Genomic DNA, 26,600 nt, shown 5'->3' with positions numbered 1-26,600 from the left:
CCATGAAACTGAATCAGATTGGAGGCATGTACGATTTATATATCAGCGACAACAAAGTCATTAGAATCACTTTTATGAATGTGCCCAGTGAAAAAAGTTAACACATGGTGCTAAAAGTTCAAGCTTAAAATGTTGTCACGTGGATATATTAGTCCTGGTTAAGAAATGTCATCTTTAAATGTTCACGTTCTTAAGTTGTCTTCTCTCCTTAAACAAGAGGGCATTTGACACACAAATTGTAAGCACACATAGAATAACATTGCTCAAACTCAGTTTGCTTACAAATCCACTTTGTAGGCACTCTATCAGAACGCCTTGAACATTCTGTACAAGGGTGAAGTTTAGCATGCAAGAGGTTATTTGTTTTAGGGCACTCGGCGACAGAGCTATCACAATAGAATAGACAATAGTGGCCTGACTGGGGCTTCGGCATGGTACCATGGAGGATGTTATATATATACGACATCAAGCCTTTCTTTATAAAGAGGAGCATTTCACTGGCACTTGTACGTAGGTCCATGTCGTAATTCCAGCTCAGCTGATTTCAGTCACCTCATGCAAGAGATGCTGTCCAACTCTACACCAAGAAAGGGCAAATTGCTGACACTTACCCACAAGTAATGGGGAGTTAGACCACTCGACAGGGATGTGGAAGATCTACTCACCTTAGACACGATAGGGTAGAATGCACTATGTAGGAGTACATTATATTAAAGTACTTATATACCAGTATATAGTTTTCTGTAATCAGCAAAAGTGGTGAATTGTTCATCTTCTTCATCCTTCTCGAAATGTTAAATCACATTATTCGGTTTCCTTCCATTAATCTTTGCAGCACAAGTATTTTACTCAAGAATCACAATACTTCAATAAATATTGAAACGCTCCACTGTATTTCTTGTGTAGCTCTTTGGGTATGCATAAGTAACTGAGCGAAAGGTTCTAGACCTGTTACAACGATTTCCTTCGGGAGTCAGGGTTGTCATGTTCTGAGGTTGCACACCCCTGCGTTACCATGTAAATTTAAGGGTACAGATAGTGCACTGTGAGCTAGCAGGACCATAGGCGAACATATCACGAGTGGTGTTCAGAATCAGTCTTGCACCAGTCCGTTCATGTTATCCAACAAAAGCAGAGTTTTACTTGAGAAAGTATAATTTGTAAGACAATGTGATCAACAAAGATGGTGTCACGGAGTCAATCAGTGTTTGGGCCAATAAAATCCAGGCACTTTGCTCTGTGCTCAAATAAATTTGAACTATCTTTGTTGGGGAGAGGGTGGTGTCTCGACTGGCATTGCAACCAGGACATGCTTTGAAGGGTCATCATCAGGATAACAAAGAATTAACTTAGCACTAGGGGTACCTATGTAACTGTCAAAAAATGTAAAGGCAAAGAAGATAATTGGTATGCAGAATAGAGAGGCCTTTCCTTTCTCAGAAGAGGCACCACCCAAATATCTCAAGCACCATTCCTTGTGGTTTGAATGAAGGGCCCTTCATTCAAACCACAAGGAGTGATGCTTCAGAAATGGGGGGGGGGGGGAGAGCAGCCCACAATGTGCAGCAGTTCAGGTGCCTATTTAGTAGATTTGAGAACACAGAGTGTGTTCTTGGGTGAGACGTCCTGTGCTGTCTGCAGTGAAGAAGCAAAAAGAGGATTACTAAAACTGATAAAACACATCTGAAAGTTTCACTAGCATCACGGTGGGTGTAAGAGGCATGATAAATGTTAGATGCCCGGTTCCTTACTGCTGGGAAGCAACAGTGGTGGAACACAAGGATTTGGTTAAGGGGATGGAAGCAATAATGCAGGCGACGTGATGGCTTGGAATTCCAGGATACATCTTGTGACCTACAAGCCAGAACTGGGAAGCAACAGTGTGGGAACCGATTGAGTCACTGATTGAGGATTCATTTAGTTTCCTCACAGCTGCTTCCCAGCAGTAAGCCTCACCATGATTTAGATAACCTGTGCAATGCTGGTTAAAGTCTCACGTGCTTCAGCAGTTTTACTATTCCCCCGTTATGCTGCTTCAGTGTAGGACATTTCATCCGCATGAGCGCTCACTGTTATCTGGAGCACTAAATCAAAACCTGAATCACTGCCCACTGCGACCAACCGCCCCCTTTCCCCCACACACACACATTTCTGAAACACTACTCCTGGTGGTTTGAATCAAGGATCCTTTCAAATTCTTCATTTAAAGCCCTTCCGAGTGTGCACAAAGTTGTCTCCTCTGTCCTCCATAGCAATTACCTTATCCCGTTTTTCAATTTTTTGAACCAGGATGAGAAGCCAGCCACATAAGACACTACTATTGCTCAGTTCATTCTTCTTCGTCCTGATGACCCTTCAATCCATGTCTGTTCGAAACGCTGTTGACATATAGAGCAATAAAGACATTTCAAGTGTATCCGAGTTCAGAGAATAACATTTTAAATTCCCGAATGCAATCATTGACTGATGACTGACTGACTGAATCTTTGTGTATGGTCTATCCCAGTATTTGTTTTCTTTTGTTTTTTAAAACACATTTTGGTCTACACTTGTCACTTCTAGCAACCGGTTTTTACTTTTTCAAAGGGCATGTCAATTATAGATCTTAATCTTTTTTTTTGCCTATGATCTTTTTCATTGCGATTTAAATTATATAAATAGGTCTACAATCCGATGCAGTTGCAAGGCCATTATTGAACAGTTTTCTCATTCAATGTCATTACCTGATTAGTGAACTTAATTAATATATCACTTGGATTTTTATGTTTTCTGAAACTGATAGCATCTGTGGACATTACTGCTAGAGATATAAGGCCAAAATGTTGGCAGCCAATGCCAGACCTACTGGCTTTGCAAATGCTGGTTTCTTTGTGCCAATAAAAAACATACTTTCCTGTGAAGTACATTAAAATAAAAAAGGTCTCTATACCTTTAATAAGTACACATGGTTGCCTGGCAGCACTTGCCCTTTTCTAATAAAATTATATGAGCTGTTAATTTAATGTTTAAATGTTTAATTACAAGCAAATGGTCACCACTCTTGGAGATGAACATGTTGTTTTTCTAGCATGAGCTTGCAATCAAAAATATTTTTAACAAAAATACCTACATAAGCTAGCCAAGGCATGAGCTATTGGCTTTGCCAATACTGTTCCTATGTGCACAAAAAAACAAGAAATTAACGTACATTTCAGTTAACCCAGACGGGATCTCACACCACCCATAAACAGGAGTTTAACAAATTCCTTTAGGTATGCATAGGCTGGCACTTCCACCTTGTAGGTGTACTCATTTCTTTCGAGTACAGCCCTTAGATGCTGAATGTGCATTTCACAAACTAAATGCTACGAATAGCATTCTTGAAAACTGCATACACAATCACTAACAACAATCCTACAGAACTTATAAAATTCCCATCTTACTACACTTTCACAAAAGAAAAAGCTACTCACTGATTAAACTTATGAATTATGATGCACAACTATGCCTCATTGTTTAAAATTCGGAATTTCCTTTTTTTTTAAAATATATTTTTATTGTTTTTTATTGACAGAATATATACATACATATAACAGTTATTACACTTCGCTGATACACTTGCATATTGGGATTACATAGAGATTTTTGATAGGTGGTTGTTGGATGGCTTTTAGGGTGTATCGATAAGCTTGCGATCTTTGTGGCTTAGTTGCAGTGGACAGCTTGGTTTCCGGCCCTGTGCCTAGTTTTAACATATAACGGGAACATATAACATAAAGGCGTTTGGCTGCTTGTTGTGGATCGATCGTCGTACACTGTAAATGATATTCTCTGTGTGGCCTGCCCTCAGCTGTTCAAGGCGGTATGTGTAGGTCTAGGAAATTGTCTAAGGATGACCACATTTATCTGTTGGGCTTTCTGCATGGTGTGTTTCTACGTGCGGTGTTGTCAGCTCCCCTTAGGTATGTCGACCCAGTTCAGCCACCCTTTGAAAGTGGCTTTGGTGGTGTTTTTCCATTTGGCCAGTACTGTTTTTGTCGCACTAGTCAGGAGGAAGTCGAGCAGGTTTCTGTCTTGTTGTGAAGTAACAACCATGTTTAGGTGTGCTGTTACTATGGTGCCGAATTCCTGTTCCAGGGTACAGCCTAGGACTTTGTTGGTAAAGTCGAATACCTTCCCCCAGAATTTGTTGACCTTGCTGCAATAGAAGATGAGGTGGGCTAGGTCCCCTTTTTCTTTCTTACAGTTCCGGCAACAGTCGTTCTCTATGAGACCTAGTTTTGCTAGTCGAGCTGGTGTCCAGTATGCTTGATGTAGCAGCCAGAATTTTGTTTGGGCTATTACTGGAGATATCATGTTACTGGTTGGGGACCTCCATATGGTATGTGCGTCTTGTTCTGAGAGTTTTGAGCCTATCTGTGTTTCCCAGTAGTCGGTACTTTTGGCGTTGAGCTTTGTGGAAGCTGGGCGAATGAGTTTGTACAGATGGGAAACTTGGTGACCAGTCTTGTTTATGTTTTCCATGTATTGGATGATTGAGGGAGTCGGCTTGCTTAGTCTCGCTTTTGTGATGGCTGATATGATAGCCAAAAAAATTGTATAGCTCTACGTCTGGGAGGGCGTGTTTTTCTTTCATGTTGTTGAACGTAAGGGGCATACCTTTCTCTTTTAGCTGAGCCGGGTGCAAGAGGCCTAATTGTTTCCATGTTTTTATATCTAAGGGTCTGCCTCTATATTTGATTTTGGGGTTTACCCAGAGTGCAACCCACAGTGAGTTTTTGATGCTTGTTTCTAACTTTTGGTCTACTTTGAGAAGTGCTTGTTTCGTTAACTTGAATATCGGGTTCCCTTTTAGTGTCTGTTTGTTGGTTGGTTGTGAGGAAGGCTAGTGGGTTAATGTTGTCAAGGATTGCTCTCTCTAGTAGTAGCCAGGTGGGGGTGTATTGTTGATTTTATAGAATCCAGTGTATTCCCTCTCTGGCCATAAAGGCGTACTGGAAGGTTCTCAGGTCTGCAATGTTGAGGCCACCTAGTTCCTTCCTCAATCTCAGTTTCTGGAGGTCTATTCTTGGTTTTTTGTCTCTCAAGATGAATTTTTTAAGTATTTGGTCTATTTTCTTATGGAAGTCGTCCGTAAGTGATAGTGGGAGCATGCTAACTAAGTAGTTAACTATTGGGGTGATCATCATTTTAACTGTGTCAATTCTGCCCCACCATGTGATAAACTTGGGTGACTAGTTTTCCAGTAGCTCTTTTATCTTGTCTAGGGTGTTTTTCTCGTTTTGTTCGAGGGTTATTCTTAGGTTTCTCCTAAAGTTGATTCCTAGATATTTGACAGATCTCGTTTGCCAGGCTAGCCCTGAGTTACCCAGTACCTCCTTGGTTGTGTGTATATTCAGTGGCACACATTCAGATTTATCTCCGTTTAGCTTGTAGCCAGAGTGAGATGCGTAAGCGTCAAATGTGTACACAAGGGCTGGTATGGATTTGACAGGATCTTTTGTTTTGATTAGTAGGTCATCCGCGTAGGCGGCTAGTTTAGCTGTGGTGTTGTTTTATGGTTATGCCTGCTATGTTCTTGTTTGCTAGGATGTCCTTGATCAGTGGTTCTAGTGCCAGTAAGAACAATAGTGGGGATAGGAGGCAGCCTTGCCTGGTCCCTCTTTGGAGGTTGAAAGTGGGCGAGGTCGTTCCGTTGATGGCAATCTGTGCCTTGGGGCTTTTGTAGAGGGCCATGACTTTCTTTGTGAATTCTTCTCCCAGGTTATATGCCTGCATGCACTCCTCTAGAAAGTGCCAAGAGACTCTGTCGAAGGCCTTCTCTGCATCAAGCGTAACTGCTACAGCCGTGTTGTATGAATTCGAGCAGTGCTCGATGACTTGACAGAGCAGCCTAGTGTTGTCGCTTGACATTCAGGTTGTCATGTATCCTACCTGTGTTTTCCCTATTAGTTGTGGGAGCAATCTATTGAGTCTCGTTGCTAAGATTTTCGCGTATATTTTGCAGTCTAGGTTTATGAGTGATATTGGGCAGTAGTTTTTCGGCCATTGTGGGTCTTTACCCTCCATGGGGATGACTATGATGTTGGCCTGTGACATTGACTCCGTTACTTCCCCCTCCCTCCCGAAATGGTTGAAAACTTTCGTTAATACTGGTGTTAGCTGGTCTTGGAAGGATTTGTAGAATGTGGCTGTTCATCCGTCGGGACCTGGTGCTTTGTTGTCTTTTTGTGCTTTGTTGTCTTTTTGGGCTAATGGCTATCTTGACTTTGAGTGTTTTGATGTCTAGGCCTAGCGCTAGCGCTTCTTCTGTCGATATCTTTGGTAGGTTTAAGTTCTCAAGGTAGCTCTTGGTCCCCCCTGTGTCTAGGTTGTCGTCTTTGTTGTAGAGCTCTTTATAGAATTCCAAGAAGGTGTTTAGGATGTCCCTGTGCCGGGTGTGTGTTTTACTGGAGGGGTCTGTAATTGCTGTGATGTAGTCTTGCCTTTGCTTATACTTGAGGTATGAGGCTAGTGTTTTTCCTACCTTGTTAGCTTCGCACAGGTTGATTTGTTTATATTTTTTTATCCATAGTCCCGCCCGTTCGCTGAGGATTCTATTAAATTCGTATTTACTCTTAGTGAGTTCTGTTAGTATGTGTTGGTTTGTGATGTCACCGATGGGTCTTGTTTCTAGTAGCTTGATTTCTTTTTCCAGCTGTGCTAGCTTAGTTTTCACCTCTCTGTCCCTTCTGGCTTTGATTTCTATTAGCACACCTCTTATGGTTGTTTGGAGGGCTTCCCACAGGGTTTTAGGGTCTACGTCTAGAGTGTCATTGTCCTTGATGTAGTCATTGATGGCTTTCTGGACTCTGCTCTTATCTTCTTGTTTGGCGATGGTAGTGGTGTTGAGTCGCCATCTGCGTGTTGTGTGGTCGTTGTGTCTCCCTGTGAGGTGTAGGCTAAGGCAGGCATGGTCCGATATTGTTCTGTCTGTGATCTCTGTGTGTTCTATTAGGTGTGTGTGGGTTCCTGAGCTGAGAATGTAGTCTATTCTGCTGTATGAGTTGTGTGGGTTCAAATAGAAAGTGTAGTCTCTGGTATCGGGGTGCTGTAGTCGCCATGGGTCCACTAGATTAAATCTGTTGCATAAGTACGTTAGCACCTTGTGGGACGTTGGGGTACGTGCTAGGGTTTTCGATTTCCTGTCAAGGGTTTGGTCCAGCACCATGTTGAAGTCGCCCGCTACAACCGTCATGCTGTGTGAGCTAGTGGTCTCTAATTTCTTAGCTATCCCCTCCCAGAATAATGTGTCGGCGGTATTTGGTGCATAGATGTTTGTCACTAGTAATGTGTCTTCTCCTCTTTTCAGGTGCGTGATTGGTAGTCTGCCATCGTCGTCCTACTGCACATTCTCGATGGTTATGTTTGATTTGCTATTGATCAGGGTAATGACCCCTCTCTTCTTACCCACGGCTGGCGAGCAGGCTACCTGCCCTATCCATCTGGCTCTAAGCTTGCCCGCTTCAGTTGTAGATAGTTTGGTTTCTTGCAGCAGGATGATGTCACCCTTGGTCTTGGCTAAGTAATCTAGTACTTTTTTCCTTTTGATAGGGTGGTTAGGACCTTTAACGTTAAGGGAGACGATCTTAAGGTCCGTAGATAGTGTCTTGTTGTTAGACTGTAAAACACACAAGATGATGGACGGAATGTTGCACAATGGCAAAACATTCACCCCCAGTCATAGATCTGGGTTTAATCCAGCCTTATTTTTCTCACCAAGCCACCTCAGTTCAGACATGGCCATATGCAAATCAGTCTTGACCCTGTGCCTCATGGGAACAGTCGAGACCGAACGGCCAAGCCTTGTCTTCCCTGGACCGGAATCAAGCATCCTAGGACCGGTTTCTGGCTATCAGCCGTCTTCAGCCAGGATAGCTTGACTCCAGTGGCTTAGTGAGCTCAGGAACCCACACGCACCTAATAAGACCATATACACAAAACTTCAGGTTGCGTTTTGGGGGCTCACCAGATTGCGATGTCATTTTAACTCAAATATACCCTTGTGTGCGTAAAATGGAGAAAATGATGTCCCATCATTCACTGGCTCATCTTCCTGGCATGTTTCACAATTAACCTATATGCTATCAGGTTCCCAAAATAATCTGCTCACTCTAATGTCTCTTTAGAGCCATGATCCAATAGAAACCATACTTAGTCTGGTGCCACATTAAAATGTTATCCTAATACCCTGCATATCTTAAATTACAAGGGGATAACTAGGCCCATATCAGGTATGTATGTGTTTTAGTGACTACTCAGGCTCAATATATTAATTGTATATGGAAAAGAAAAAATGATATGGACAGGCCATGTTGCTTTCGGTTTTAACTGTCAGGGACATTATGTGTGTTTGACGTCAATACACTAAGGGGTCGATTACGATGTTGTTAGGAAACTCTTCTTAACGAATCTGTCACTGACTCATTTTCTAACTAATTGGGTCCTTCAAGTCCAGACGACCGATTACGATGCTTCTCAACATCGTTTGGTCAGACTCGCATTGACCTCAATGGGAATCTGTGTTCCGAACAAGAACACAGGCTCCCATTGAAACAAGCATTTGCAATGCAATAGGTCTCGCATTAGGAAAGTGTGATCTATTGGTATTGTAAATGACAATTTTTTTAAATATGTGTTGGCTTTGAAAATGAATAGCTTTGTTATTCACAAAGCCAATAGCTTACACTTTCCTAATGCGAGTCCTACTGGCTATGGGAATACTTGTTGGTAGCAAGCAAGGACAGTGCTGATGATGTGGTGGTGTCCCCAGAGTGAGGTGGTGGTGTCCCCAGAGTGAGGTGGTGGTGTCCCCAGAGTGAGGTGGTGGTGTCCCCAGAGTGAGGTGATGGTGTTGTGTGGCGTGCAGCAGCGTGTGAGGCACGCAGCAGTGTGCGGCGTGCAGCAGTGCGAGGTGTGCAGCAGTGCGAGGCGTGCAGCAGTGCGAGGCGTGAGGTGAGGGGGTGTGGGGGTGAGGGTGAGTGGGTGTGAAAGGGTGAGTGGGTGTGAAAGGGTGTGTAAGGGTGAGAGGGTGTGTAAGGGTGAGAGGGTGTGTAAGGGTGAGAGGGTGTGTAAGGGTGAGAGGGCAAGTCAGGGCGAGTCAGGGTGAGTCCTCACTCACCCTCACACACGTGGGTGAGGGTGTGTGGGGATGTGAGGGTAAAGGGGTGTTAGGGTAAGGGGGTGTGTGAGTGGTTATGGGGGTCTGAGGATGTGTGGGGGTGAGGGTGTGTGAAGGTGGGTGAAAGTGTGTGTGAGGGGGAAATGGTGTGTGAGGGTGAGAGGGTGGGTGATAGGGTGAATGAGAGGGAGTGTGTGGGTGAGGGGGTGTGAGGGTTGTGAGGGTGAATGAGAGGGAGTGTGTGGGTGAGGGGGTGTGAGGGTTGTGAGGGTGAGGGGGTGAGGGTGAGAGGGGTGTGAGGGAATAGTGAAGAGAACACAAAGCTAAAGAAGCACGAGAACGACAAGAAGGAATAGCCTGCAGGGTAAAACTAATACCAAGATCAGGCAAAACCAGTGATGGCAAGTTGGACATTTTTGTCATAAGTCCATAATTAACAGCTGTACAAAAAGTGTCATCAATAACTAGAAGATGAATATGGATGGGCAATGATCTATTTGGCTAAATTAGTCAATTACCTTAAAGAGGTGCATTAAGTGAATGTAAAGTTTGTAAATGTCTGGTCTGGTTTAAGTCGTAAGAAAACGTGTTCTCCTTGTCTCCTGCATGTGGGGAAAGCCTTCAAGGCAGCGCTGGGAGGGGGGCTGGGTAATCATGCCAGCATTCCGATTCACAAGCAGATGGTCCTGTTTATGACCTGCGGAGCGCGTGAAGTGGCTGCTGGCAAATGGCTTTGATGTTCTTGTCTTGCTTTGTGCGATGGGTAGGGGGAGCGAATTGCTGTGCACGCGCCTGGCTCTCACATGAACTGTACGCGATCTGCAGGTGGTAGAGTTTTGAAATCAGCTTACTATAATCTTGCCGAAAACAATGCTTACGCATTGCTTCAGCGAGAACTAAAAAGGGGTGGTTGGGGAAAACCTTGCACCCTGTGGCTGCCACATTGTGCATGGTTGGGAAGGGGGTTCCTTGGTTAGCCCCATGGGCCCCATTCATATGCCTCCAGGTGAATGGAGGCCCTTAACGGGCCCCCAAAGACAGATTCAGACCGCTGTTTCATGTCGGGCAGACCGAATCGGAACGGCTGTCTGAATCGATCATCGTAATCGCTCGTCCGGAAACCGTGTCCATAGAGCTGTACGAATCGGCTCTATAAGACTCTGGCTGTCCAAATGCCTTTCGAAACAGATTCAAACTGCTCGAACGGCGTCTGGGTATCATAATCGATTGTTGGGAAATGTGTACAATTCATTCGGAAACAAGGGTTCCGAATCGGATCCTGCAAACCGAATCCCATTCTGAGCCTTTCCGAACGACATTGTAAATTCTTGGAGCTATATTCCATTTGCATTCCGATAAGTCAATTGAAATAACACAGCTAATAAATTATAAGCAAACAAAAAACATGATTAATAAGGTTGCATTCCTGCCACAAGGAGATATCTAGTCAGCCAATACAGGCCCCACATGGAGATCGCATTACTAAGTCTCCTAGAGTGCCAAATAATAGCGCACACCTTCTCAGGCACCGACTGCAAGATGTCCAGGGAAGAAGATGAAAGAATAAATAAAGCTAGTGTCACGTGTCAAATCTAGGACTCAGAACTGTATGATTAGGGGTGAACCATTGGGTTTTTTCATGAAGCACTCACCCACCAACCTGGTTGGTGGCATGCTTCATCATCGGGCCCAACTAGTGACATCGAATGTGTCCCAGGTGTGCTTCGACTCCTGATTACAGCAATTATATTTTAATAACGGGGCCTCTGTTAGCGTTTAAAACAGGGCTGGTGGATGAAACGGGAGTACAAGTTAAGACCTCCTACATCCAAGTGTGGTCTACTGGGACCACTGTATAGCATTTTAATCTTCACTTTTCACCTCACCACACTCAGTTACATACCTGCTCCGCTGTAATCAGGCTTCGAAGCAAACTTGGGACACATTCGATGTCACTGGGTGGGCCCGATGATGAAGCATGCCACCAACCAGGTTGGTGGGTGCGGGCTTCATGAAAAAACCTAATGGTTCACCCCTAATCATACAGTTCTGAGTCCTGTAAATGTTCACAATAGGCTAGTCCTTTTTGATTACATATAAATCCCTGGGGATACGGACTAGCTACCTAGTGCTCTCTCTCTTCCTTGATACATGACGTGTCAAGTCTCCCACACCGTAAGTCGAGTAAGTTCTACATTTATCTATTTTCTGGATTAACAATACTTTTTGAGTTGATGTGGGGATAACGGTCCGTTTAGCGTAAAGTATATTTTCTTTGGCAAGGCTTGAAATATTTCGTGATGGTAAGGTTTTTGAACTTGGAGCTTATTTTGGGCATTTGATCTACGCCAGCAATGCCTCTTTCTTCTGCGTGCATACGGATCATCAAACAAGTACCTCCTACGTGTGATACATTCAAATTAGTACTAACGGGTGACTCGCGCCCCCCCCCCCCCCTCCTCCGCTCTCTATGAACTCCCACCTAACCTCATGTATCTCCCAGCTAACCTTGTTCTCGAAAGTCTCTGACACCCAGAAGGTCCTTTCACCCTGTCCCCAACGAAGGGGTCTTGTACACGATGACAGGTCGCTCATACGCACCGTGATTATCCTTCTGGCCGATGCTGTGGGTCCTGATGAGAGAGGAGAGTCGACGTATGTCCCCCTTGAACACGCACTCGTGCACCGGGAAGGCGAGGCCCACCTCGCTGGCGCCACTAGGGCTGAGCGGCCGCCCTGTGGGGGCAGAAGGTGAGCGGACTAGCTTGTGGTTGCTGAACATTTTGCCACGCGCTTTGCCGCTACTGCGGGTAAAGCCAACCGTGGCCTCCTCGTCGGGCTCCAAGAGGTCCTCATCTTTGCTGGGTTTCTGATCCCTGCGCAGGGAGCGGATTTTCTCCCCGGTCATATCTCCCCTGCTGGAGAAGCTGGCGGCGGGCCGGCTGGAAGACTCAAGCACAGTGCATGGTAGTACAGGGGTTGGTGCCGCTGATAACGGAAGGCAGTGGACAACAGTTAAAGGACTGTCAGGACTGACTCTGGAGCATCCCTGAGGGCCCTCCGCTCAAACAGATGGGGCACGGCCATAATCCGCCGATCGTATCGCGAGAACCCCGGCAGACCTGACAGGCCTCCGTAGCACTAGACCGCATCACATTTCCGTTTTCTAGGCAGCCGTCTTGCGGGTAATATTTCCTTACCCTATCACAGTACACGTCGGGGCCCCGCCCCCAGATAAAACAAATGATCCTTTCGTTTATGAAGGCGGCCATTTTGAACTAGTAGGTTTTAAGTTGAACTGTATCGTGAGATAAAAAGAAACCTACACGTATTCTTGCTTGTCTTGTGGCTTAGTGGACTAATGCCCCCACTGCTGGATCCTGAGTGCTACCTGATGGTCACTGGTTTAATTCCCGGCGGGTCTATTCGGCTTTTCATCCTTTCTGAGATTCGTAATATGATTGTCGTTGGGTAGCACTAGCAATAAACACGTTATTCAGCGCCAGGGTGCCCCTTCATGGGCGAACGTACCTTTTACAAAAACACGATATGTCTTTCTTCAGCAGAGTTAAACAACATTTATTTTCGGAGTTCGCAGATTTTTTTTCTGATGAAACGAAATATACTATTATGGTCGACTTTTTTATGTGTATTGGATTTTATTTTGTAATATATAAAGAAGTCTAAACAAATCACTTGCTGTGCCAGATGAGGAAGACAGACTTTCAATTTGCTTTATGCCTGACTTTTTTATTTGTTCAAAGTTTTTAACATTTGTGTTGTACTAATATTAAGGTGACCAGATTTTGAGAATCAAAAACTGGACACACCAGAAAGTAAAAGTAGAACTAAAGCTGTTAGTCTTACTTCTGTATCTGGCCTGTCCTGGTTTCGCATAGCCTTCTAAATATGTGTGTATGTACATGCACATACTTTTTTAAGCCTGTAGGCTTTGAAACGTATGTGCATGCACACACATGCACACACATACTCGGGCATACAGTTGCAAGGCTACATTTACTTAACATAATCCATGGCAGGACCTCCACCCTATGCCTCCAGCCTATCATCGCCACCCTGTCTCCCCTCTGTTGGGAGCATGCAGCTGAACTGTTCTTGTGGTGCATAACGGAAACAGAATACATTGTTTATTTTTATCATTCTTCTGAAGCGCGTGTGAGGAGAGCATACCTCCAATTCTCCTTCCAATTGCAATTACCTGACCTTTCTCCCAAAAACCAGGACATGTATTCAAAATAAAGAAATGTGTCGGGAAACCGGGACAGTCCACAGAAAACCGGTACTGTCCGGGGATAACCACAATGTCTGGTCATCCTAGCTAATATGTGACTTTTTTTTACATCATCTGCAACATTTTTAGATTGAGTGTCATTTTAGCGCACCATGTGAAAACCACGTATAGCCAGTTCTGGAAATAGGGAAGATTTACTTCAGGGAATCCTCAATTTTAGTGAGGGAGGGGTTGTGGTATAAAGGAGTAGCGTACATGACATTAACCCCATTGGTTTACCAGTATGTGTATGTGTATATATAGATATATTTTTTTGCCACTGAAAAAAACAAAGGTTTGCCAGGACGTTATAGTAAGGCTCAGATTTCACTTGTACAAAACCATTAAAGTTCAGCAGTTATAGTTTCCTGAGCTAACTCTAACTTACACCCCCCGCAATGAATTGCATATGACCTCACATATTACATCACTCATGACATGGTCAATGACATCACTCATGACATCATCAAGTGAGTGTAAGTGTTTTCTAAGAGTTTATGAGTTTTAAACATATGCTAACCTACTACAAAAGTTAGAGTAGTTAACAAGGTGAACTAGTAATGAGTGGTACTATTTGTAACATATGTAATCCGAGTAGCTGTGTGACTGTCTGTATCAGTGGGTGTCTGAGTGTCTGTATGGGTGTGTGAGTTGGTGTATGAGTGGTGTATGGGTGAGTGAGTGGGTTTCTGATTAGCTGTGTGGGTTAGTGAGGGGTCATGTGAGTGTTTGTATGAGTGTGTGAGTGGTTTTGTAAGTAGTTGTAGGTGTGTGGGTGGTTGTACGGATGTGTGAGTGGTTGTGGGGTGTGTGTGAATGGTTGTATGGGTTTATTAGTTGGTGTGTGAGTAATTGTATGGGTGTGTGAATAATTGTATGGATGTGTAAGTGGGTGTGTGAGTAGGTGTGTGAGTGGTTATATAGGTATGTGATTGGGGACACAAGTGGTTGTGTGGGTATATGAGTGGGTGTCCGAGTGGTTGTGTGGGTGTGTGCATGAATGCTGAGTAGTTGTATGGGTTTTTAAGTGGGTGTGTGAATGGTTTTATTGGTGAGTGATTGGGGTTGTAAGTATATCTATAGGACGACTCCTGGTGGCCGACCACACTGGGAACTGCCCCAACACCCACAGACCACGCACGCAACCTAGGGGTCATTCTCGACTCCACCCTCACTATGACTAAGCAGATCAATGCCGTCTCCTCCTCCTGCTTCAACACCCTCCGAATGCTACGTAGGATCTTCAAGTGGATCCCCACTGAAACAAAAAGAACAGTCACACAGGCCCTTGTCACCAGCAGGCTGGACTATGGTAACGCAATCTACGCAGGAGCATCGGGCAAGCTCCTGAGACGGCTGCAACGCATCCAGAATGCCTCGGCACGTCTGATTCTCGACATCCCCCGCCGCAGCCACATCACTCCTCACCTGAGAGACCTACACTGGCTCCCCATCAACAAGAGGATAACCTTTAAGCTGGGGGGGCGTGGCTAAGCTAGCCAAGATGGCGGACGGGCTCCCCTAGAGCTCCGGTCGGCTACCCGCCACGCCGACGATGAAAGCTACCACCACGTAATTTTATCGCCTCCAGCTGCTGTAGGAGACTCCCGGGACCACCTGGGGAGCCTCGGAGAGTGCCGGTGTGTCCGAGGCGCGCCCACACTGGCCCCTGCCGACCTCGGCAGACCCTCTCCCAAAATGGCGGCGCCTAGGGACTGACACGAGAGGTCCCGGGTGGCCGGCGCGATCCTTACCATTGCCGGGATCCGGAGCGCCCTACACGCCTCGTCGGTCAGCTGTCGCATCCGGAGTGCATTGCCACACGCACGGCGCAGCGGCACCCGGAGGGGAATCGTGGACCCCGGACCCACAGCGGAAACATGGCGGACTGAGGGCCGAGCTTGATCCCACCGTCACGGGGAGCCTGGACGGGTGCGGCCCCTGGTGAATCAACGCTGCGAACGCACGCGGAGACCGGTGTGGACCCGGTCGCTCAGCACTGGGCGCCGGAGAGACCGCCCGCGGATGATCCCGAGAAGTCCCCAATCCAACATGGCGCCGCCGGGGTGATTCTGCGGGGGACAGGTACGGAACGGCGCACGCGACCTGTGGGGACTCTTGAATCTGGCGCCCAGGAGCCAACACCACTGAGTGCCGCCCAGGAACCACGCGGAGGGTGCCAGGGAGCAATAACACGTGCGCCCCCGAGGTGAGCTCCAATACCCGACTCGGGCCCCTGGTGTCGGATCCGAGGTCCTCTGGTGAACACGGACCTACTGTAGCTGCACACGACGGGGGGACCAGGAGTAGCGGGTGACGTTGGGGGAGAGCCCCCGGCCGCCCCGGCAGCACAAGTGAGGTGGGTCCACACAGAGAACCTCCCGCCTCCCCTATCGAGGACACACCACAGACCCCCCGCAACCGGGCATCAGGAGCACAGCCTGGAAGAGCAACACTAGACGGAGGAGACCCCGGAGGCCGGGTTTGCCCAGCGTCGCTGCAGACAGGGGCCTGAATCACTCCTGGCAGGCCGGTTCGGACCAATAGGTCACCCACGCCACCCATGGGGCGAGCACAGCGGACAGTGCCCGTGACGCCGGCGCCAGCTCAGGGAAGATCACCCTCCCCGGGCCCCTCACGCGGATCGAAGGCCGGAGGTCCTTCACAGGGATCGGACATGTCCGCGAAGCTAGACAAAGTCCTGGCGGCCATCGAGCACTCACGAGTCTCCATGGAAACTAAATTTGGGGAACTGGCCTCGGACATCACCCTACTACGCGACGACCATAGGAAGCTGGCAGATAAGGTGAAGCAAGAGAGTCACACGCTCCATGAACTGAAACCACAGGTCCAGCTCAATCAAAAAGCCATCAAGGACCTACAAGAGAAGGTCAATTTCCTGGAACGCAAGACGGACGACTTAGAGGGACGCTCCCGCCGGAGCAATATACGTCTGATCAACCTGCCGGAGGGAGTGGAGAAAGAAGACCCTATCCGATATATAGAGACCTGGATAAAAACGTTCACCCGGACCCAAGACCTAACGCCGTTCTTCTCAGTAGAAAGGGCACACAGGGTCCCGACTGGACGACCTCGGGCTGGCCTCCCGCCCAGACCATTCCTTCTGAAGCTTCTGCATTATCAGGACAGGGACGCGATTCTACGGGCGGCCAGGCAAGCTAAAGTCCTCAGAGTGGAAGACAAAAACGTGATGGTGTTCCCGGACTATTCTCAGGCAGTACAACGCCAACGCGCTACATTCCTGGCAGTAAAGCAAACCCTGCGCCAACATAAGATACAATATGCCCTCCTGTTCCCGGCCCGCCTCAAGATCATCTATGAAGATACAACACACTTCTTCACGGACCCCGCGGAGGCAAGACACTGGTTGGATCATCGCAGTCAGCCTCGATCAGACCGCGAGGATACACCGTTGAGTTCTGAGTCCAACAAACGGCGGCGACTCCGGGCCAGAAAGGTCACTCTCACGCAGTTGAATCGACCGCCGTCGCCCAATGTCAAACGCGTCCCAGACTTGGAACAAATCATAGCAGACCGACGGAAAGCCATTCAGGCAGCGGCGGAGATCAGGCAACTGGACGCCGAACAAGAGACGGATCGAGGCCCCCACATCTTTACATCCGAGGATGAGGGTAAGAGTGACGTCCGCACCTCCAGAGATGGTTCCGCCTCCCCGCCACTGGTGACCCCGCAGACGGCGGATACACTCATCTGATGGCGACTGACACATCCAGCGGTAAGACTGAGATGACGGAGCAACCAGCCGACGAGAGACGCCGGGAAGACACGCCTAAGGTATGGGTGGTAGCATACACACACGCAGAGACACAATGCGGCGGGTGGCCTTGACCCGAGATCGTGGCTCCACCGCTACACCACCCCCTCATACCAAACGAACTAGAGACAGAACGAGATGCACAGTTTGGGCTCATCATGCCTTGTAATGGGCCCCTTCAGTTGGGACTGTTTCCCATATGTTGTTTCCGTGTTACGTCCCTTCCCTTTCAACTCTGATACCTACACGGGAGATGGTAATCTGGTCACGGTGGAACTATATATAGAGGGAGGTCATGCGAGCGAGAGTGGCTCTGGGTATTGCCGAGGGGCGACGGGTGCACCGGCCAACACGATTGACATCCTCACATGACAAAACCCCCTAACACGGACTTTACCTTTATCACACTAAATGTCAGGGGGCTGCACACGGCAAGCAAACAGTATGCAGTCTATGCCTATCTAAAGAGACAGCAGGCGCATATAGCACTCTTACAAGAGACTCACTTAACGACGACTGAAGTCAGCAAGTTACAGAGGAAGTGGAGGGGTATGATCTGTGCCACGGGGTACTCCGCATTTGCCAGGGGCACACTAATTTGGGTCAGACCGGGAGTCCCCTTCCGTGAACAATCCAGGGTGGTAGATAAGGAGGGACGCTATGTACTACTGGAAGGGCAACTGGATGGACAGTCTATCCTGATAGGCAGTATCTATGCCCCCAATGTGGAACAGAACGCCTTTTGGTCTCGCCTCACGAACACACTGGCACACCACACCCACACCCCTTGGCTACTGGGAGGGGATTATAACAGTGTCTTAGACACGACCCTCGACCGGTCCCGCCCCCCACCACCACGGTCACCAATATACAGACAGACGGAACTCTTCAACGAGTGGGTTCGACACTGGAAACTGACGGACACGTGGAGAGCACTGAACCCCACGACGAAACTATACTCGTTTCACTCCATTCCACACGACCTTCGAGTGAGGCTTGATCGATTTCTCTGCTCACCTGCTCTACACGCCAAAGCTAGACACACAGACTACCTAGGCAGAGTGCTATCAGATCATGACGCCCATGCCCTGACCCTCCGATGGAAACCGCCCCACCCCCCAGTACCGACCTGGAAGCTCCCTCGGGAGTGCCTCACAGACCAGGCATTCACACATGATCACGGGGAACACCTGCAGGAACACTTCAGACTCAATGCGGGCTCGGCGTCCTCTAGTCTCGTGGAGTGGGATGCACACAAAGTGGTGGCGAGGGGACACTGCATTCAGCAAGTGCTAGGAGTGCGAAAGGTACTAGAACGCGCATTACACACCACAGAACAGGAGCTAGCAACAATACTGCAAGCGGATGACCGCGGCGAGGTGACCCAGCTACAAATAGCAGAGGCTAAGACAAAATACGCTGAGACACTGAGGGACATGCGTAAATACAACTTCAGAAAATACGCCAGTAAGGTACACCGGGAGGGCAACAGGGGTGGCACACTCTTAGCATGGTTAGCTCGACAGGACCCTGACTTGAAACCTATCACGGAAATTACAGACCAGGCCGGTCACCTCCAAACTTCCCAGGTAGCGATCATGCAGGTTTTCTACACATACTACTCGCACATATACCAGACTTCCAGCCAAGGCGACACCCTCGTGGCGTCCAACTTCCTACTCCCGTTGCCAATCCCCCAAGTCTCGCCAGCGCTCCGGAAGGATCTAGACAGGAAATTAACACAGACCGAGATTAAGGCAGCGATAGGGACGCTTGCCAGAAACAAGGCCCCAGGCATGGACGGCTTCCCCCTCGAGTATTACCAGACTTTCTTAGCTCACCTTGCCCCACGTCTAACGACTATGTTCGAAGATGCACTCACAGCGGGAATCCTCCCACGCTCCCTCAGAGAATCATTAATAGTGTCGTTCCTAAAACCACACAGGGACCCCCAACTCCCATCATCCTACAGACCGATCACATTACTTAACTCGGACTGTAAAATCCTAGGGAAACTGTTAGCGACGAGGTATGCCCAGGTTGTACCCCAACTGGTCCACCCCGACCAAAACGGATTCGTACCAAACCGCAGCACATCCCAAAATCTCCGTAGGTTCTTCCACGTCCAAGACATAACTCAAGCCCAGTTCCCGAATGCAGCTTGCCTCATACTAGACCTAGAGAAAGCATTCGACACCCTCCTATGGCCATATTTGTTCGAAGTCATCACCAAGAACAACTTTGGCTCCCGCCTAATCGCTTACACCAAGCTCCTATACACACAACTCAAGTCCAGGGTCCGGATCGGCACCTATATCTCCCCGGAATTCACCGTAGACAGAGGAACTAGACAAGGATGCCCGTTGTCACCCCTCTTGTTTGCTTTGGCGGTTGAACCTCTGGCGATACGCCTAAGGCGAGAGGGTGCAGACTGGGGTATCCCCCTAGCGCACTTGTGGCACTGCGTATCTCTGTACGCAGATGACCTCCTGATCTATGTTAGGGATGCCACGAGCGACCTGACGTGTATCTGGAGAACGCTAGAGGAGTTTGCGACAGTGTCGGGCCTAAGGGTCAACTGGGGGAAATCATCCATATACCCGTTGAGCCCCCATACGGCCCCCTTCGAAATTCGAATGGGTACCCAATCACTCGCCTGGAATGCTGACGCCCCCCGATACCTGGGAGTACGGTTGTACCACACCCCGGAGGACCTATACACAGGGAATCATCGTAGGACGCTAGCTGGTCTTCGATCGGCGGTCAACTTCTGGAAGACACTCCCACTGGCGCCCATAGGCCGAGTGGCACTGGCAAAAATGATTATGGTCCCCCGCCTACTGTATAGCTTCGCGAATCTCCCAGTGATCCCACCTCGATCATTCTTCGGAGAACTGAACACTCTTCTGATAGACCTGATATGGGGTGGAGGTCGAAAAAGGGTGGCGCTCTCCACACTCTACCTGCCTACCACGGAGGGGGGACTGGGTGCGCCGGCCTTTGAGGCATACTTTCTAGCGGCCCAGCTCCAGTGGCTGTCCTACTGGACGGCGGGACGCCACACAGGAGAAACCATCACAGCTACTGGTCCTCTCTCGCAGGCCGTAATCGTCAGACTTTTGTTGCCCGGCACTAAACCCCTGCGGACTCGGCCCCTGCAGGCGTCCGTTGCCCGAACATGCATGATGCAAATACACCGCATGTCCAAAACACAGCCACCGTATTCGCCTTTGTTGCCGTTGGTGGGTTTCCCTCGCAGGGAATTGTATTATTCCCCGGGCACGCTTCGGGTCTGGACAGAGCTGGCGATCACGGAGGTCGGATCTCTGTTAGAAGACGGACAGTTGCAGACGTTTGAGCAGATGATGGACCGATACGACCTACCCCCGGGACAGTTTTTGCTCCATAGGCAATTATTAGATAGCAGCGGTACGCATTGGAACCCAGAGGCCGGCGAGCCCGCGACGCATCCAGTGATTCACACAATCCTGCACATGGGGGTGGGGAGACACTTAGTAACATGGCTCTACAGGGCGGTGCGCTCGTTAATCCTCCCATCCCTCCAGTCTCTACGCCAGAAGTGGGAGACAGACTTCGGCAGAGTGGTCCATGACGGGGAATGGAGGTCAGCCCTGGAATTTCCCAAAAAAGTCTCCAGGAACGCAAGGTTCCGCAACATACAATTCAACGTCCTCCACAGGGCCTATCTCACACCGAGCCGCCTCCAACGATTCTTCCCGGACACTCACTTCGAATGTCCCCGATGTCGAACCCCGGGGGCAGACTTCAGGCACATGTTCTGGGATTGCCCCACTCTCCGCCGGTACTGGGACACGATCCATCGAACCCTAGAAGAGGTCACGACCATTGCCACCATGAACACATGGGAGGCATGCGCACTCGGAATTTTCCGCAAATGGAAAACTGAGAAAACGCAATACCGATTCCTATCACTAGCAATCCTCCTGGCGAAACGCGGTATCGCCATGCACTGGAGGACCCCGGCGGGACCACCAGAGGCAGCATGGGTCGGCGCGGTACATAAATGGGGTAAGGCGGAGGAAGAGATACTCCGGGAGGAGGAGGTACGGGGACACCGCAAACATCCCATATCCCTGGAGTGGGCCCAACTACTATACACCTTCACACAGGCGACACGCCCTCAGGAGTCACCTACAGCCACACAATCCCAGATACGACCGACGACACCAGCCCCCATGCTTCCATAAACATATCACGGATTCTACACACCTATCGTGAGAGACCACAATCAACGACCCTCCGACGCCCAGACACAATTCACCAACGCTCGCAATAGGCCTATACCTAACGACCTGAGAATATGCACTCTGTGCTTGGACACGGTGACCTAGAAACCCCCCCCTCCCGTCCTTCCCTCACTTCCACCCCTCCCCCAAGTTAATCGGTTCACCCCCATAGTTCCTGGGTAAGAAGGCAAGCTTGAACTAGACAGAGTGCTACACGTACATATTATTCGCTGATTGACTTCACGCATGGAGACACCACGATGCCACATGTTATTGTGAATCACACCCACATTCCTGATGCCCATAGCACCACCCCCACAGTATCTGACGCGGCACGAGTTCACCCCCCCACGGGTGCAGTGGACAGACTAACATGTTCGAGATGGTTCCGCCCATGGGGGGTGCATACGCTATGATGGGATGCCACGTGATACGTGCTACCAAAGCACACAGATAAGGGCGATAGACAGACAATGACCCCGACCTGTGAATTGCCTAACAGAATCCACGTCTTCAATTGTATCTCTATGACTTTAATTTTTGTAATGCTCGTTTACCTTGATTGATCACTGTCGTATTGTTCATGTAAATGCAATCTAAAACCCAATAAACAAATTCAAACAAAAAAAGAGGATAACCTTTAAGCTCCTCATCCATGTACACAAAGCCCTCCACAACACTGGCCCAGCGTACCTCAACAGATGACTCAACTTCTACACCCTCACCCGCAAGCTCTGCTCTGCCGACCTCGCCCTTGCCACTGCCCCCTGCATTAGAAGAACGACAGCTGGAGGCAGATCCTTCTCCCACCTCGCCGCCAAGACCTGGAACACCCTCCCCACCAACCTACGGCAGACCCAAAACATACTGGCCTTCAGAAACTACTCAAGACCTGGCTCTTCGATCAGTAGCAGCACCCCCTCCCCCCCTCACATCGCCTTGAGACCCTCACGGGTATGTAGCGTGCTTTAGAAGTGTCTTGATTGATTGATTGATTGATAGGTGAGTGAGTGAGTGGGTGTCTGAGTGCCTGTATGGATGAGTGAGTGGGTGAGGCAGTGTCTGTATGGGTGAGTGGGTGCCTGTCTGAGAGCCTGTATGGATAAGGGACTGTATGGGTATATGAGTGGGTGTGTGGGTGGCTGTATGGGTGAGTAAGTGGGCGCATGAGTGGCTCTATGGATGAGTGAGTGGGTGTGTGAATAGTCGCATGGGGCTGCAAATGAGTATGTGGACATAAGAGTGGGTGTATGAGAGACTGCATGGTGTGTGAGGAGGTTTGGAGGGGGTGTGTCTGATGTAATCAGGGATATCATCAGTGGCGTCATTTGAGATGTCATCAGTGATGTCATTGACCATGTCATGAATGTTCTAATATGAGAGGTCATAAGCAGTGCATTGTGGGGGCGCAAGTTATAGTTAGCTCAGGTAACTATAACTGTTAAATTTCAATGGTTTTGTGCAAGTGAAATCTGAGCCTAACTATAACGTTGCTGTAACCTTTACTTTTTTCAGTGAATTTAAATTTAAAAGAAATAATGTTTCCTAACTATAATGTTTCTATAGCTTTTGTTTTTTCAGTGAATTTCTAAGTTTTTAAAATGTTTTAATTCTAACTGTTACCTGTCACCTTTGAGAGTGGGTGTGTGAGTGGCTGTGTGGGTCTGTGAGTGCTTCTGTGTGTGTGAGTTGGTGTGTGAGTGTCTGTGTAAGTGTGTGAGTGGGTGTATAAGTGCCTTGGTATCTGTGAGTGCCTGTGTGGGTCTGTGAATAGGACTCACCTGGAGCCTTGTTTCCACCACTTGTGCCACCACCGCCAACAGAGTCACTTGGGCATTCCTGAAGGTCCCGGCCACGAGCAAGTACGCTGGCCAGGGACTACAAGCCCCAGCAGAACTAGCGCCCCAATGCCAGTTTTCGAGCGCCGGGAGGCGCATAAGAAGAGAGCTCTCGTCAGAGCCCGGAGCACGCTGGGCTGGGGCGCCCCCCAGAGATCTGGATCTTTTGTTGGACATCGACTTGATAATTCCTGTGGGACGGTACTGTGAATCTGTCTGTGTTTTACTATATACAATTGTGCATCTGTAGGTTCCCTATTTTGGCAAATAGTTCCTGTATTCCAATATGGAAAAGAGAAAGGGTGTTGTGGGTACCCTAGACGCATTTCTAGTTAGAGCTGAGTCACTACTGACGCACAAAATAGAATTAACTGAGCACCGTCTTTCCCTAGACCCATCTACTCTCCAGAGACGATTATCACTGGGCAATGGGGGAGACTTTGAACATATATCCCCGCCCAGAACTCCGACAAATGGGCTACCCACTGCTTCTGTGCCAGACTCAAACCCACCAGCACCCGTTTCACTAGAAGTACCACGTAGAGCTACCAGGACACGGACTCTAACCAACCAAGAAGCGAGGAAGGTGGCAGAACTACCAGTGAAACAGAAACAGGAGGTCGGGCACAAAAGTCAAAGAATGCCGAGGGATCTCATATGTTAAATCGTGCTAATAATGTAAAAGCTGTTTTACAGAGAAGTAATTCTGTTGGTACTCAAACTGATGTGGTTTTACTACCCTCTGTTCCCTCTGTACCTAGGAATATTAATAATGTGGATGTTATGACTGAAACGTTAGCCACCGAGGACTTCGCTGTATTAGGTTTAGGGTTAGCCCGTGTCCACGATATAGTCGAAAAGAACTTGGCCCTTTTATGGGGTAAACTAGACCAAGTGGATATTGCTATAAAACATGTAAGTAGTGAAATACTAGGTAAACAATTGAATGAGGCAGAAAGAAAAGAAGTGAGAGCAACAGTGGATAGGACTATCTGTAGCTACAGATGGGAAAACCAAAGATAACCATATGTTAAACTCTACTCATACTGGTACAGAAGGGAGAATGCAAGATATTTATAAGGGGATGGAATGAGTAGGTACACAAAATCATGCTGAACGCTTAGCCTTAGGAATTGTACCAAGACCCTCAAATAATGATATAAGAGTTGATCTAACTGGTAACCATTTGAAACCTAATGAAGATGTGTTGAGCTTACCCCCTGCCTCATGCCCTTATGTTTTAATCTTGGCTGGTGTTCCTGCCCTTAGGGAGGAGCAGAGAGAGACGTCGGTTGACTTGCATAACAAAGTTACAGATTGGTTAAAAAAATACAAAAGATTCCACCCATCTAATGTAAAGGAAATGTTAATGGTTCGTAGATTGGGATGGGTGGGACAATCATCTAAGGGTATAATTAGTGACTGTATTATAATACATTTTCGTAGGCCACAGATGGTTTGCTCTTTATTAAATTGTTGTGAGTCAACCTATAGCTTAAATACTAGTATCCGTGCACTCTCCTTGGGATATTTCCATAAACCGCCAACTGGGCCTTTTGTAAGTAAACCCACGCCGATCTCCATGCTTAACAGATTTCAGATTCTATCAGATTTAGATGTCCAAGCCCGACAACTTCCCATATTGCAATATGAAATGGTTCCCGTGGATAATGTACAAGTTCTGGTGCCTACCGTTCTTAACTATGGTGAAGCTGTGAAATTTACTGCAGAGAATGCCAATGTAGGTATTGACTTAGGTACCCTAAAAGAGGATGTAGGAAGAATTTATAAGAGGAATAGTCATCAGGATGTAACATGCATTACAAATAAATGTGAGACAGCTACAGTACGCGACACTTTAGATGTACGGTTAGCACTCTTCCCTGATGAGATTGAGGTACTAACAGAGAATATATATCCACTTCAGAACAATGGAGGAGATATCTTTAACTGCAACTATAATTTTAATTCTGCTGGTGAATTTCAGGAAGCTCAAGGAGCTATAAATGAAATGGAAGGAGTATTTAACGAGCAAAGCATGGAGGAAAGCCCAACAGAGATCAGATTGAGATCCTGGAATATTGCAGGGCTGAAAAGAAACCAAGGGGGTGTAATGTGGAAGGAATATATCAGACAAGGCGAGATTATTTTTTTACAAGAAACATGGGCTTTGGAAACACCACACAAAGTGGGATTTAAAGCATATAGGGCTAGATGTAGGTAATTTGGATTTACCGATTCATAAATACCGAATTTTACCGATTCGGTATTTATGAATTCGGTATTGATTCGGTATTTATGAATCGGTAAATCCAATGTAGGTTATAATTCGGTAAAAAATACCGAATCGTTAGGATTCAGTATTTACCGAATCAGTATTTACCGATTCGGTATTTGCCATTGATTCCTATGGGCCTTGAGGCCCATAGGAATCAATTTCAATTACCGAATCGGTAAATACCGATTCGGTAAATTTACCGAATTGTCAAGGGGGACAGGGTGTAAATAGGGACAGGGTTATAAATATCTATAACAGACCTAGCCCAGCAAGTAATGAATCTGTGGCTATTGAACAGTTAGACCAATTTTTGTGTGCAATTAACTCAAGGGCAATAGTAATTGCGGGGGGTGATTTTAATCGTAAATTCGAACCTGTGGAGGGACTCAAAAATATTTTCGAAGAAGAAGACATGGCTAACAATATTCCCATGCTGGAAAGTAGTCCGATAGTACCCTGTAGATGAGCCGTCGCAGAATTGATAAGACTTTTTTCGGGACATGGACTTCGGGCTTGCAACGCTCGCCTGCCCTCTGACAGTCCGAATGCTGCCATGTTTAGTAGGAGTAACTCTAAGAGCTACATAGACTACATACTGGTATCTAATGGCCTGTGGCCAATTTTACATGATTTGGTAATCGAAGATAGATCTGAGAGCGACCATTTGCCCTTATGTTTGACGCTTGCGGCACATTTTTACATCCAGTACCTGTGAAGAGAGGAGATATCAATGGTGGTATCATTGAGCCTCTAATTAGCAATAACCGCAGAGCATTAAAATGGCCTTCTATAGGGGGCAGATTTATGATACTTTTGTGGAGATTATTTCCCCGTATGTCAATCTGTCTGCTTTAGAGATCCCAATTATAAAAATACATCACATACTAACAGAAGCTTTGATACCTATATTAAGTAGGATTCCCAAAGAACGCAATAAGAAAACAACAGAGGAGATTAATCCAGATAATCCCTGGTATAATTATGATTGCA

The 26,600-nt window shown here is 47.6% G+C and overlaps 1 protein-coding gene across 2 annotated transcripts in view; it reads right to left on the bottom strand.

Moving 5' to 3' along the window:
* ANKRD13C (ankyrin repeat domain 13C) overlaps nucleotides 1-12,329 on the bottom strand; it is a 394,963-nt gene extending 382,634 nt beyond the window's left edge. The window contains exon 1 of one of the 2 annotated variants that reach the window (XM_078668732.1): nucleotides 11,741-12,329. In XM_078668732.1, the coding sequence (XP_078524858.1) occupies nucleotides 11,741-12,047 (307 nt within the window). In that variant the 5' untranslated portion in view covers nucleotides 12,048-12,329. The remainder of the gene's footprint in view (nucleotides 1-11,740) is intronic. The other variant, XM_078668741.1, reaches the window with a different exon arrangement.
* Between the last annotated feature and the right edge of the window lie 14,271 nt (nucleotides 12,330-26,600).

Source organism: Lissotriton helveticus, chromosome 1_2 (genome assembly GCF_964261635.1).
Source record: "Lissotriton helveticus chromosome 1_2, aLisHel1.1, whole genome shotgun sequence".
Taxonomy (NCBI): domain Eukaryota; kingdom Metazoa; phylum Chordata; class Amphibia; order Caudata; family Salamandridae; genus Lissotriton; species Lissotriton helveticus.
Note: the sequence above shows the minus strand (reverse complement) of the source record. Positions and strands in the feature narration are given on the sequence as shown.